This window comes from Plasmodium malariae (genome assembly GCF_900090045.1).
Source record: "Plasmodium malariae genome assembly, chromosome: 3".
Classification (NCBI taxonomy): domain Eukaryota; phylum Apicomplexa; class Aconoidasida; order Haemosporida; family Plasmodiidae; genus Plasmodium; species Plasmodium malariae.
In genome coordinates this window covers 409,083-422,500 of record NC_041777.1, presented here as the reverse complement: position 1 = coordinate 422,500, position 13,418 = coordinate 409,083, and the positions used below count along the sequence as shown (strand labels likewise).

General features: G+C 29.5%; 2 protein-coding genes across 2 annotated transcripts in view; one reads left to right on the top strand and one right to left on the bottom strand.

Annotated features, from left to right (window-relative positions):
• The window catches only part of PmUG01_03017700 (conserved Plasmodium protein, unknown function), a gene marked incomplete at both ends in the record, with an annotated part of 7,075 nt that extends 1,442 nt beyond the window's left edge, over positions 1 to 5,633 (top strand). The window contains 5 exons of the mRNA XM_029008805.1: positions 1 to 3,991; positions 4,215 to 4,356; positions 4,851 to 4,977; positions 5,178 to 5,278; positions 5,565 to 5,633. The exon at positions 1 to 3,991 is cut by the window's left edge and continues 1,140 nt beyond it. Of these exons, the coding sequence (XP_028859396.1) occupies positions 1 to 3,991; positions 4,215 to 4,356; positions 4,851 to 4,977; positions 5,178 to 5,278; positions 5,565 to 5,633 (4,430 nt within the window). The remainder of the gene's footprint in view (positions 3,992 to 4,214; positions 4,357 to 4,850; positions 4,978 to 5,177; positions 5,279 to 5,564) is intronic.
• Positions 5,634 to 7,037: 1,404 nt separating this feature from the next.
• On the bottom strand, positions 7,038 to 10,883 carry PmUG01_03017600 (conserved Plasmodium protein, unknown function; the record flags this gene model as incomplete). The annotated part of the gene is made up of 1 exon (XM_029008804.1): positions 7,038 to 10,883. One exon carries the CDS (start codon positions 10,881 to 10,883, stop codon positions 7,038 to 7,040), a length of 3,846 nt encoding a protein of 1,281 aa, XP_028859395.1.
• Between the last annotated feature and the right edge of the window lie 2,535 nt (positions 10,884 to 13,418).

Below are 13,418 nucleotides of genomic sequence, written 5' to 3'. Positions count from 1 at the left end.
AGGAGAACAAGGAAGAATGTTACAGGGTCACTCAGAAAGAGGAGTGGAAAAAAAGAAAAAAGGAAAAGGAGGAAAAGAACGAGGAGGGGAAGGAAGAGATAGAGGAAGAACAAGAGCAAGAGGTCATTACCGCAAATGATGCAAATAATGCAAATGATGCAAATAATGCAAATGATGCAAATAATGCAAATGATGCAAACGATGTAAACGATGTAAACGATGCAAATGCAGGCAGTAGCCCCAATAAGGAGAATCTTGCTCCTCGAGAACGAGCCAATCCTGTTAATTCAAGGGGAAATATTTTTTTCGATAACGAAAAGGGGTACAATATGGGTGTAAGCGACAGTAAGGAGCAACGGAGTGGGCACAATGGACATAAGAAGAGTAAGAGAAGTGATAGAGGAAAAGGCGAAAAAATGAACGAAAGACGGAATAAGAGGAGAAAAAGGTGTAGAAGTGCGAGCTGCAGTACTAAACAAACCACGGGTCGAGACATGAATATAAGGGAGAACCGAAACGACGACAATCTGCATTATCTGTACAAAGCGTTGTGCGATTTCCTATCAACCAAATACGAAACAAACAAACTGCTGAAATTCATGGATGAGTACAGGGATATGTATGCATGGAAACCACCCCCTTTTTATTGGAAAATACTGAAGAATAAATATGTAGTTAAAGAAATATTAAAATTATATGAAGAGAGAAACTTAGATCCTTTTTTATCATGTTTGTATGAAGACTTTGTAAATAAATATTATTTTGAAGATAAGAATGAAAATAATATAACTACATATACAAGTAATTTTAATGTGTTCACATTACGAATAAGTGAAGAGATACAAAAATTCTTGTTATTAGAAGAGCCAGAAGAAGAAGATGATGTTTTAAATATATGTAAAAATATTTGTATTAGTGAAAATTCATATATATATGCTCAACTTATATTAGAGTATATATACCGAAATAATAATGATAATACTATGAGAAGACTGTCTCAGTATTTATGTCTTTACATTTTATATAAAGACATAAATGTTTATAACACGTGTAATAATTATTTTTCTAACATTGTGGAGAATGAAGTAAGTATTACTTATTTAATTTTCAAAATAAATAATTTACATAATTATAGTTCTTTATATACCATTTTTAAAAATATATATATGACAAGAAATAAAGGATGTATGAACATAAATCATACAGACATAATTAATTTACACCATTCTATAGTGCGCATTTTAAAAGTTTTCAATGGAAAAAAATTGCTTTTATTTGATTCAACATATTTATTTGGTTCACTCAATTTGTCTGGTTCATCCCATTCATTCGATTCGTCAAATTCGAAGAGGACCTTCTTTAAACAGAGGAATTGTAAGAACAACACAACACTTAGCAGGGAATATACTTCTCCTACAATTTTTTCTGTTAGTACTGATCCTAGGAGAGAAGGTTCTTCATATATTTTAAGAAGCTGTGATTATAATTCGAATTTTTCTGATAAAAATAGAAGCAATATCGAACAAGAAAATGCAAAAGGGAGGTTGTCAGAAGAGCAGCGGGAGGGTTACTCCCCCCGTTCCGTAGTAGGAGAAGCCATATCATGCGTTGATAATGAGGCGCAGATGGGTTTTCCTCCGGTGGGCGGCAATATTCATAGTAGCAGTATTCCCTATTATAGGGGCAATGCCCACAGTAGCAGTAATGTCGATAACAGCAGTTATGATCATTTCGCAGGTAGACCTGATGAGACTCGTGAAGATAATAAGGAGGATAGAGCTAATCCGAGTGGAGGTAGCAAATTGGGAGGTGATATTAACAGTACATCAGGAGGAACAAAGGTAGAAGCAGATGTAAGCGGAGATGGAGATGTAGCAGATATCCTGTCGAGCTACGGTAGTGTAGAAATAAAAAAGGAAGAAATAAAAAGGAAAAAAAAGAAGAGTGTCGTTAGTGAGTTTTTATTACCATCCGCATCTCAATATGGAAACAAGAATTACGATTATAATAAAGAATTCTTGAGGATAAATATATATGCAGAAAAAATACCTCTTATTCATATGAGAGATATATTTTTTATTAACAATATTATAAATATATATGTTAATAATAATGAACTATTTGGTAATAATATGTATAAGGTATATGCAAGGGTTCTTATTTTTCTCACAACGTATTCTCCCTATGAATATGTGTATAATCATTACTACTCTTCATGTTTTAGGGGAAAAAAAAGTGTCTTCAAAAAATACTCGAGCTCCTTTTTTAATGTGTACGATGATGCTATTTCTGTTTTTGTAAGGGAGGAGGAAGCAGATGAAGCTGATGAATTAGATGCAACGGATGAAGAAGACGAATCAGATGAAGTGGGGGAATGCCAGAACTCCGGCGATGATACATGTTTCGAATACTATTGCTCTGAAAAAAGGGAGGCAAGCGTATACCCTGATATGGATAAAAAAAGTAAGGGCAAAAGAACATATCAGCAATTTTTACAAAGTAAAAATGAACAACAGACAAGAAAATCTATACTAAAAAAAAAGAGTAATTACTCATATGGAAAAGAAATACAATTAATGGATAATAAGAACCATATGGATACAAATGTATCAGAAGAAAACATGTATAGAGATGAGACCAAGGAGAGATATGAGGTATATCTTCCATATACCAGTATAGGAGTAGGCGAAAATAGTGGAGTACATTTTGTGAGTACTTGTACTAATGATAAAGAAAAAGTGAGTAATGCTTCTTGTGGTAAAGGGAGCTACAAAGATTATCTTAAAGATAACATAACAGTAGAAGATAAAGAGGTAAGAGAAAAGGAAAATTATTGCACAGTTAGTACTCCTCTATATCCTAACAAAAGCACATATGGAAAAAATAGTAATAACTTGGAGCGTCTTTCAGTAAGTCAAAAGCTAAGTAGACAGTGTATACTTAATTACGATAAGGAGGAAAAATACGAAGAAGCAATTGATGATGATGCTCAGGGAAGATATATGTCAACCGGTGAGTTCGTAAAGGGAGAAGGTAAAGATAAAGAAGAAGAGGAGGAAAAGAAAAAAGAAAAGAAAAAAGAAAAGAAAAAAGAAAAGAAGAAAGAAAAGAAAAAAGAAAAGAAAAAAGAACATAAGAAAGAACAGAAAAAAGAACATAAGAAAGAACAGAAAAAAGAACATAAGAAAGAACAGAAAAAAGAACATAAGAAAGAGCAGAAAAAAGAGGAGGAAGAAGAACGACGTGAAGATACGTACGAATACTTCTCTAAAGCTGAAGTTCATCTGACAAACTTTGCTTCCGTTAAGGAAAATTATGGTGTAAAAACTAGCAACAAGTTAAAAGAAATAAGTAACACAGACAGTAATAGACCTCTTCCCAATAAAGAGCTTCCTTTTTTTAAAACCGATGGATCATATAAAAATGTAAGTGAACGTGTGATATTGGGAAGTAGCCTAGGGGAGAGAAACGAAGTGAATAACGACAAGAATAATCAAAATGACTTTCAACAATGTAGTAATAAGAATAGTATCTATCAGAAAAAGTGCGGTAACATGGTGGACGATATTTTCGAGTTGAAAACAGAAATTAGGTCATGTGATGAAGGAAAAAGTAGCATATTTCAAAATATAAAAAGTAAGAAAAAATTAAAAATAAACACATTAAATAAAAAAAAAAAGTGGTATTTTTATAAACTGTTTTATAAATTTCGAATTACATATAATAATTTTCTAAAATATACTCAAAATGAAATATTTCATATATACCAAATTATTCATGGTAATTATTCGGATTCAACAAAAGACAAATTGTTACTAGGAAGAATAAACAGTAACTTAGCAGCATCTATTATTTATAAATATGTATATAATAATGTTTATGAATATGTGAACTCGGTACAAATTAATTTGATATATCCTAAATTTATTTTACTCAAGTATATTGTTGACAAGTATCCTCAGAAGAGACACCTAACCCTTTCCTTTCTCAAGTAGGGCATTAGTAAGAGCCAAGGGGCCATATTCACATTTGTGTGCACATGCATGCATATGTGTACGTATGTATGTGCAGCATGTGCTTATCTGCTCGTACTCACTTCATACTGGTGTATATGAACACCTTACGTTGTGCGAATACGCACATTTATCCATCTGTATGTGCATCTTTATACATGTGTTTATTTTATTTTTTTTCGTCTTCCATTTGATTCCTAGGGAGCTGTACATATTCATTATTGAAAAAGAAAAAACCTCAGAGGAGTACGCAGAACTGAGAGAAAATCTCATCTTATTTTTCGTTTACCTAATCAGATTTGAAAACATGTTTTGTTACATAGTAAATATCATTAAGACGATGGTAAGCCTTCACGACGCGACATAACAACAGTGATAATGATAACATTGTTAGTGATAACACTGTTAGTTATAACACTGTTAGTTATAACACTGTTAGTGATAACACTGTTAGTTATAACACTGTTAGTTATAACACTGTTAGTTATAACACTGTTAGTTATAACACTGTTAGTTATAACACTGTTAGTTATAACACTGTTATGTTATAACACTGTTAGTTATAACACTAGTTATATAACTGTTAGTAATAACACTGTTAGTGATAACAACTATAATAATGATAACACTGTTAGTGATAACACTGTTAGTGATAACAACTATAATAATGATAACACTGTTAGTGATAACACTGTTAGTTATAACAACTATAATAATGATAACAATGATAGTTATAACAACAGCAATAATAAGAACAATAGTAATTGTAATATGCAACAAAATGAACTAGGCATTTTGCTTATTCCATTCAACTCCTTTCTATGCCTTTTACGTTAGGTTTATTTATTGGACAAGTCTCTGATAAGGCTCTTCATAATTAAAACGTTAAGTTATTGTGCACCTCCCTACGATTTTAAGTTTTGCAAATGTCTTCTTAACTTTATTTATCTAGTTTTAAAAAAAGGTACAAAAAATTTTTTGAGCGATGTAAGAGAATAACCATAAAAAAATGAGTGCACAAAAATGAGAAAAGTGAAGTGAGAGAGCACAAAGATGAGGGGAAAAGAAGAAAAGATAAAATAAAATAAAATAAAATAGAAAAACGGCCAAGTAGCTGTATGACCAAATCACACACACTGCAAAACTGCTTTTTTCATTTTTTAGAAGGTATATACTACAAGAATGATTTCAGAAAGGTGATAAACAAATTTCTGGATGATGTTGTAGATATGCATAAAATGTATCAAAATTCCAAAAGTAAAGAGGTAAGTAACCTACGCATATGTATTTTTATTTTTAATATTGTGCACCTCTCAATATGTATAGTTTTTATAGCTAGTTCAAATGCATAGGAAATGTACGTAGCGCCTTCACGCATGTTTAATGAATATTTTTTATTTGTCATAATGTTTTGTGTTTTTATTTAACTGTTAGTTTATTTGGTCATTTATTTGGCCATTCATTTGGTCATTTATTTGGTCATTTATTAGGTCATTTATTTGGATACTACATTATCTATTTATCTGTTTGCTCGTTTGTTTTCCTTTTTAGCTCTTCATTTTGAGTAATCATATCAGGGAGCAGATGGTAAAATCAGAAAACGAAATTGAAACGTGCTAATTTTTTTTGCCTATTTATTTTATAACTCATCTTTTTTTTTTTTCTTTCTACTTTCTTTTTTCATATTTCTTTTTCTTCACGTTTTTAACATTTTTCTGTTTTTTATATAAGTAGAGAGATTAAGAGCACATGTCGTTTGAAGCATCGTGAGTGCATATATACACATCAGTCCGCACATACATGTATATGTATGTATATATATATTATGTGTATGTATCACCTCCTCTTTTTTAGTACCATTTTTACCTCTTGTTATTTGTTCTATCTTTTCTGTTTTATCATATTTAACATTAATTAAAGTTATAGTTTGGTTAAAACTTCAGTTCTTTGCTTTTCCTTTTAACTCTTTAGTAGTAATTTGATTGAGTTTTACTATAACTATATGTGCTAATATGTCTATATATGTATTTAAGAGTATGCTTTGTCTGTGACATATTATTTTAGTTCCATTTTTTACCTTTTTTTCCATTTTTTTTTTTTTTTTTTTCATAATTAAAGTTGATCATTGTTCGTATCACTGTTACCAATATTTTTTTATGTAAACAACTTTTTTAATTTTTATACTGTTTAAATAAAATTTTGGAGTTATAATATTATACTCTCCTTAAGCTCTTTTATATAATCTTATATGTTTATTAGTTTACAAAAAATGAAAATCTGTAAAATGGTTTTACTTTTTTTTTTTTTTTTTTTTTTTTATGAAAGCGATACACTGTTCGCTTCTATATGGACATGTTGAGGCACTTCTTTTTCGGAGTGGAGCAATAAGCATAAGAAGCTAAATAGAATAAAAAAAAAAAAAAAAGTGAAATGCAACAGTATATAATATAATGTAGTGTCATATAATACAATTTAATGATGTGTAATGTAGGGATGTGCTAGTTCAAGAGCCAACAGTCAAAAGATAAAGGAAAAACAATGCGCAAGGTAATATATGCAGCAGTGCCTCTCTGGAGTAGCGGGCTGGATGTTCAATAGGTAATTCAACACATAATTTGATTTACAATTCAGTATCAAATTCAGTATGCAATACAATATACATTACAGTATGCCATACAATACGCAATTCAGTATGCCATACAATACGCAATTCAGTATGCAATACAATATACATTACAGTATGCCATACAATACGCAATTCAGTGTGCAATACAATATACATTACAGTATGCCATACAATACGCAATTCAGTGTGCAATACAATATACATTACAGTATGCCATACAATACGCAATTCAGTGTGCAATACAATATACATTACAGTATGCCATACAATACGCAATTCAGTATGCAATACAATATACATTACAGTATGCCATACAATACGCAATTCAATATGCAATTGAATATGTGTTAATTATTTTTATTTTAATTTTAATTTTAATTTTAATTTTTTTTTTTTTTTCAGCATCTGTTGTGGGTCCTTTCAACATGTGACATAAAACGAGAGAATTCTCCCTTATCCGGAGCAGTATTACTTGCTGGATAAAACGGAGTGCTTATATTATTACGATTTTGAAAATGGTCGGTATTACTCTTACGAAATAATTTAAAATTTGGCAAAAAATCATGGACCTCATCATTATTCTTGTTGTTTGAAAAGACAATATTCTGCAGTTTTATTTTTTCACCTTTTAATAAATTACTTCTTTCTATAAGAAGGGGAGTAGTATTTAGAATTCTCTGTTCGTAGGCACCATTAATGGTTGTGTAGTTTAATTTGCTACTTTTACTTTCTTCTTCAATTAATTTCTTTATTTCATCTATTTCTTCGATGAACAATTTCCTTTTCTGGTATAGGTCTGCCGCTTCGTTCATCCCGTTTCTTCCGAGTACCCTGTCATTGTCATTTCCACTGCTATTGTCATTACTGTTACCGGTGCTATTGCCTATGCTATCACAGCTTCTATCACAGCTTTTATCACAGCTTCTATCACAGCTTCTATCACAGCTTCTATCACAGCTTCTATCACAGCTTCTATCACAGCTTCTATCACAGCTTCTATCACAGCTTCTATCACAGCTTCTATCACAGCTTCTATCACAGCTTCTATCACAGCTTCTATCACAGCTTCTATCACAGCTTTTATCCCAGCTTTTATCACAGTTACTGTTCCCCTCTTCCCTCACGCGGTGTAGACTTCCATGCCCCTGCTCACCAGTGAAACCTGTGTTGCCATGTTTCATACCTGCTAATAACGAATGTGCATTTTTCTCATCAGAATACATCGTTTCCTTCTCTTCTTCCGCTTTCAAATTGAAACTTTCAAATGAATTCCATTGCTTGATTTCCTTTTTTTCCAAAATTTTGTCCAAGTAATTATCACATCTTTTATGTCCCTCCATTTGCCACATGCAATTTTTAGCGTTAAAGTAATTACTACATAGGCTATTATTACAATGATTGTTGTTGTAGTTATCTTTGTTTTGGTTGAGAATGGAGTTACTACTTCTATCAACATCTTGTCCTGTCATATTATAATTATATTTATTAAAATTTGTGAAGTCATATGTTCTTTCATTTTTGATTCGCTCTATATCAGTACTAGTCAAGGTCCCTAAATTGTTTCTACTGACCTGTTCAGAATTTTCTAATTTATTTTCTGCAATATTATTATATGAATAATTCATATTATTAGTTATTCCAGTATTAAATGAACTATTTAATAAATCGCATTTTTCATATGGATACCATTTTTCAAAAGCACTATTTTTCTTTTCATTTATATGCTTCACCCATTTATCACCCTCTGATAAATCGCTAGCCAAATTATTGCCATCTTCCAGCACTCTACCATTACTCCAATTGTATATCTTGTTACTACTAATATTCGTTGTGCCAACGTAGTTACAATGGTTACCATAGCTCCGGCTACTATTCCCACTACTACTACTTCTACTCCTACTTCTACTCCTACTTCTACTCCTACTTCTACTCCTACTTCTACTCCTACTTCTACTCCTACTTCTACTCCTACTTTTATCCATTTGTTGCATATCATCATCCAAGTATGAATACATGTCTTTATTCATAACGAAGGAATTCATTCCATACATACTTTCGAAGGCATCACAATGAGTTAGTTTTTTATATGCACTATTTATTTCCATATATAGGTTATTTCTTGCTAATTCATTATCTTCCTCCTTTGCAAAATCGCTGGGGAAAAGAAAAGATGGAAGTGCAAAACCTTTTCTGTCGTTTATATACATATCACTCATGCTCCTACCATTGGGATTAGTGCTTTTACTATTGTATATACATGGTTCCAAATTTTCGGAAAAATATTTTCGTACCGTACTGTTAGCAAATCCTACCTCTGTGCATTTGCGCGGAAGTATATCTATAGTATCTTTTTCCAAATACAGCTCATTTGGTATATCCCCTTTATATATATCAACTTGTTCACTTATATTTTTACACTCCTGCTTCTCAAAATTATTCGTCCTATGATGACTACTAACAGCAGGATTGTTTTCCCTTAACTCAAAAGATAATGTATCAAACGTAGCAGCATCAGTACAATTTTTTTCACAGCTCAAAAATAAACTCGTTTCATCTTTTCCTCCTTCTTCTATATGTACATTATTTTTTGATGCATAATATCCACTGAAAATTCCCTCAAGACTGTCTTTTCCTCCATCGATGGAAATGCCATAGTTCATATGAATATTCTTTGGAATACCCTCATTACTGCAAAAATTGCTGCTTCTGTTGCTACTACCAGTACTCTCCATTTGGGTCTTAGAATATACATTATCAGGCAAGCAATAATTACTCTGCCAATCCAAAGTTTCATATGAATCCTTCGAGTCAATCTCTTTCTCCTTGTCCTCCACCTCCACATCAATAGTATCTCCCCTCAAAGCATCACCTACTTGTTCATGTTTAAGTTTTTCTTTTTTTTCCTTTATGAAATTTTCATATCCCGCTTTGTTTATTTTGTTATAAACTTCTTTGCATATTTCCCTATGGTCATAATTAAAATTCGGTTTATACTCTAAATTTATGAACTGGTCATAATTTTCTCCAGAACAATTGTTATGTTTATATAATAAATCATGATTGAATAAATGGAATTCTTCCTCTGTGTCTTCTTTTATATTATCACATCTTTTTTCGCTATTATAAGTTTCATAAGTATAAGATTGATAATTTTTTACATTATTCAAATCATAATTATTTTCATATATATATAATAACAAATTTTCTTTTTTTATATCTCTATTAGAATTATCTACACTCTTTTCCTTTTCGAAATTTTCTATATTTAGTAACATAGTATTGAATTCTTTTATTTTTTCCATATCGTTACAAATAGGCTTAAGTTCTTTTATCTCTCCCACCTGGTGGTACTCACCTCCAGAGGGATTCCTGATGGGGTAGGCGTCGTTAACCCCTCTGTTTTCGTGTACATTACTGCTATATGGGCAGCTACTACCGTGTGAACTGCCCCAGGTGATAGCAGCACTATCATTACAACTGTTTTGGTAAAAAGAAGGTGAAGAACCGTTTTGTAAAATATTTGAACATCCCAATTTTGTGTAATAATTTCCTGAAAATCGGTTCAGAGATGTGTTCATATATTTATTCGCAAATTCGTTCGTAATTTCTTCTTGCTTGGCATGGTTCCATTTTTGAATAAAAGAATTCTTGATATCATTGTTTGTTGTCCCAGTGACAACATGCCCTTTTGATGATTCTTCTCGTTCATCTTCATTACGGTTAGCAGAGTTTTGTAGGAAATTAAGGTACTCATACCAATTTTTCTGTTTTTCTTTTTTTTTTAAATTTAAAGGATTATTATTTTCATTCAATAGTACATCTTCCACACTTGCATAATTGTCATTTTGTGAAAAAGAACTGTAACATTTTACCTTGCATGTACAGGTAACTGTACCAGTGTAGACCATTTTTTTTTTAATTTTTTTCAAAATATTATGGCCATGATTATACAATTCTATATGTTTTATTATTTTAGCTATACTAAGACAGATATATTTACATCTCAAACAATTGAAATATTTCTCTTTTTTCAATGCGTCCAACTGTTTAACTCTGTGGTTTTCACTTATTATATGGCTAGCAAACGAATGCACACAAGTAAATACAAACAGGCATATATTACATCTATAAACAAATATGTCCTCATTTATGAACTCACGACAACGATTTTTTTTTTCTTCTTCCTTTTCGTCGATAGGGCACTTACTAGTGTACTTTAGCACGTCCATCATGATACCATTCATTTGCATGCTTTTGCTAGTTGCGTGGATGTATGTACGTGTGTAAGCATGAATGTACGTATGTATGTATGAACGTACGTATGAATGTATGAACGTACGTATGAATGTATGTATATATATATTCTTGTGCGTGCAAACGTATGTATACTTCTTAACCTAATATAGCGACTGTCTTTAAAATGTATTTTTCTTTATAGCAAAAACAAAAAAAAAATATCTATATCTATATCCATATATCTATCTATCTATTTATCTGTCTATAACTATCTATATATATATAAAGGCACACTTGCACATTTGTTTACAAAATTATAGGAGTACGTGCAGTATTTTTTTAGATAAACAAACATAGAAAAAATGTTCATATATATATATATATATATATATATATATATATATATATATATATATAGTTAACTAATTCAATAAAGCCAAGGAAGGTTTTCCTTTTATGCCTTAGAAAATATGTACATGTAAAAAATGATAAGACTTATATATTTAAAGAAGTAGGCATGTACATATATGTACAGACATATGTACAGTTATAAATAAGGTGTGTACACTTGGCAGTTTTTCCTAGTTGTAAAAAAACGAAATAACTAAGAGGTTTCTCAACCTATAACTGTGAATCATTTTATGCGTTTAGAAAAAATGTGAAATTAAAATAAACCAATAGATTTAATCTACATGGTCGATTAAACTTAATCAGAATAAAAATAACAAGAAAAAAAAAAAACAGTACTTATTTATGTATTTTGTTACACTAAAAAAAAAAAAATAATTTCCACATACTTTTAAGAGTGAACAACAAAGTGAAAATGCCATTAATATTTAAATTAAATATAATACAGACAAGAGAAAAAAATAGACTTATATAGAAATACATGAATCATGTAAAATGTTGTATATGTAAAATAGCGCAAATGCAAAAATATATGCAGAATGAGCTTCACATTTTTTGTTAATGAGTTTTAATGAGTTCGTATTTGTATAGAATAAATGTGTGTTTCATTTTCATCTATATGAAAATGTAAAAGTATATGCTGTTTTAAACACACTTCATACAAAAAAAAAAATAAATAAATAAATAAATAAATAAAATGAAAGATATATATGCTTAGGTTTTTATTTTGTTGAATAGGAAGATATGATTTCACTCATTGTTTACAATGGGTGAGAAATCATATTATAAATGTATTATATACATTATGAACGTATATGTGCATTATATAAATGACGTGTACCAATATTCATACACATATATATACTTTTTAAGTGTGTACGTAAAAATAAAAAAATTGAATTTTAATGTGTCACAATAAAAGTAAATTTAAGGCAAAATACTTTTCTGAATAATATGTCGTACATATCAAGTAATGTATATATATATATATATATTTTTTATTAAATTTAACATATATGTAACGAAAAGGATGAGAATAAACGAAATGAATACTCTACAAAATGGGAAAAATTAAAAGCAGTTAAAATTTCATATTTTGGTATAAAAATATATATATATATATATATATATATATATATTTATGGATATGTTGTTTTATGTGTACAAGCATGTAATAAAAAGGAAAAAGAGATTTCTTTTTCTTTTTTTTTTTTTCTCATCTACAGCCTTTTACAGCGAAATTACACACACTTGATATATTTTAAAACTTCCCATAAAAAGACTGTTCACCAGATTATGGTTAATTTTATCACTTTGTGTTACATTATGTCGCGTTATGTTGTATTTTGTTATATTACATTGTATTATTTTTTATTATGTTTTATGTAATTTTTTTTCTTCTTTTTAATTTTTCTTCCATATGCCAAAAAAAAAAAAAAAAATAAAATAAATAAATAAATAAATAAATATATAAATAAATATACAAATATATAAATAAATAAATATATAAATAAATAAATAAATATATAAATTAATAAATAAATAAAACAAAATAAGGAGACCAAGTAGGGCGGGAAAAAAGCAACTACAACAGATTTTTTCGATAATATCAATTCAGTCTTATTTTTGAAACATGCATGCATATAAAGAGATAAAAAAAAAAAAATTAAAAAAATTAAATAAAAAAAGAAAAAAAAGAAAGCTTAATAGTGAATTAATAATATAAATTTTTTATTAAATTTTAAATATTTTTTTTTTTTCCAAATATTTCGAAGTACGACTTAAAAAAAAAAAAAAAAAAAGAATACTATAGATTAATAGTTTAAGGCAATCAAATGTCGTACATACTTATACACACATTTTTGGTAAGCGTAAGAATTTCAGCAACATATACGTAGGTAGAATATAATAAATAAACAAATTATAAGTGTAAATTTTTTAAATTTCTCATATAAAATTTTGATAATATTTGCTCAAAAGGTAATAGCATTTTGATGAGCAGTTACTTTTACTTTTGAATAAGTAGGTGCTGACGGTATATTTTATTGAAATATACAAATCTCTAATTGAAATTCAGTTTTATATTTTTGTGTTTATTATGCGTTTTTTTATGCATTTTTTATCCTTATTTTCTT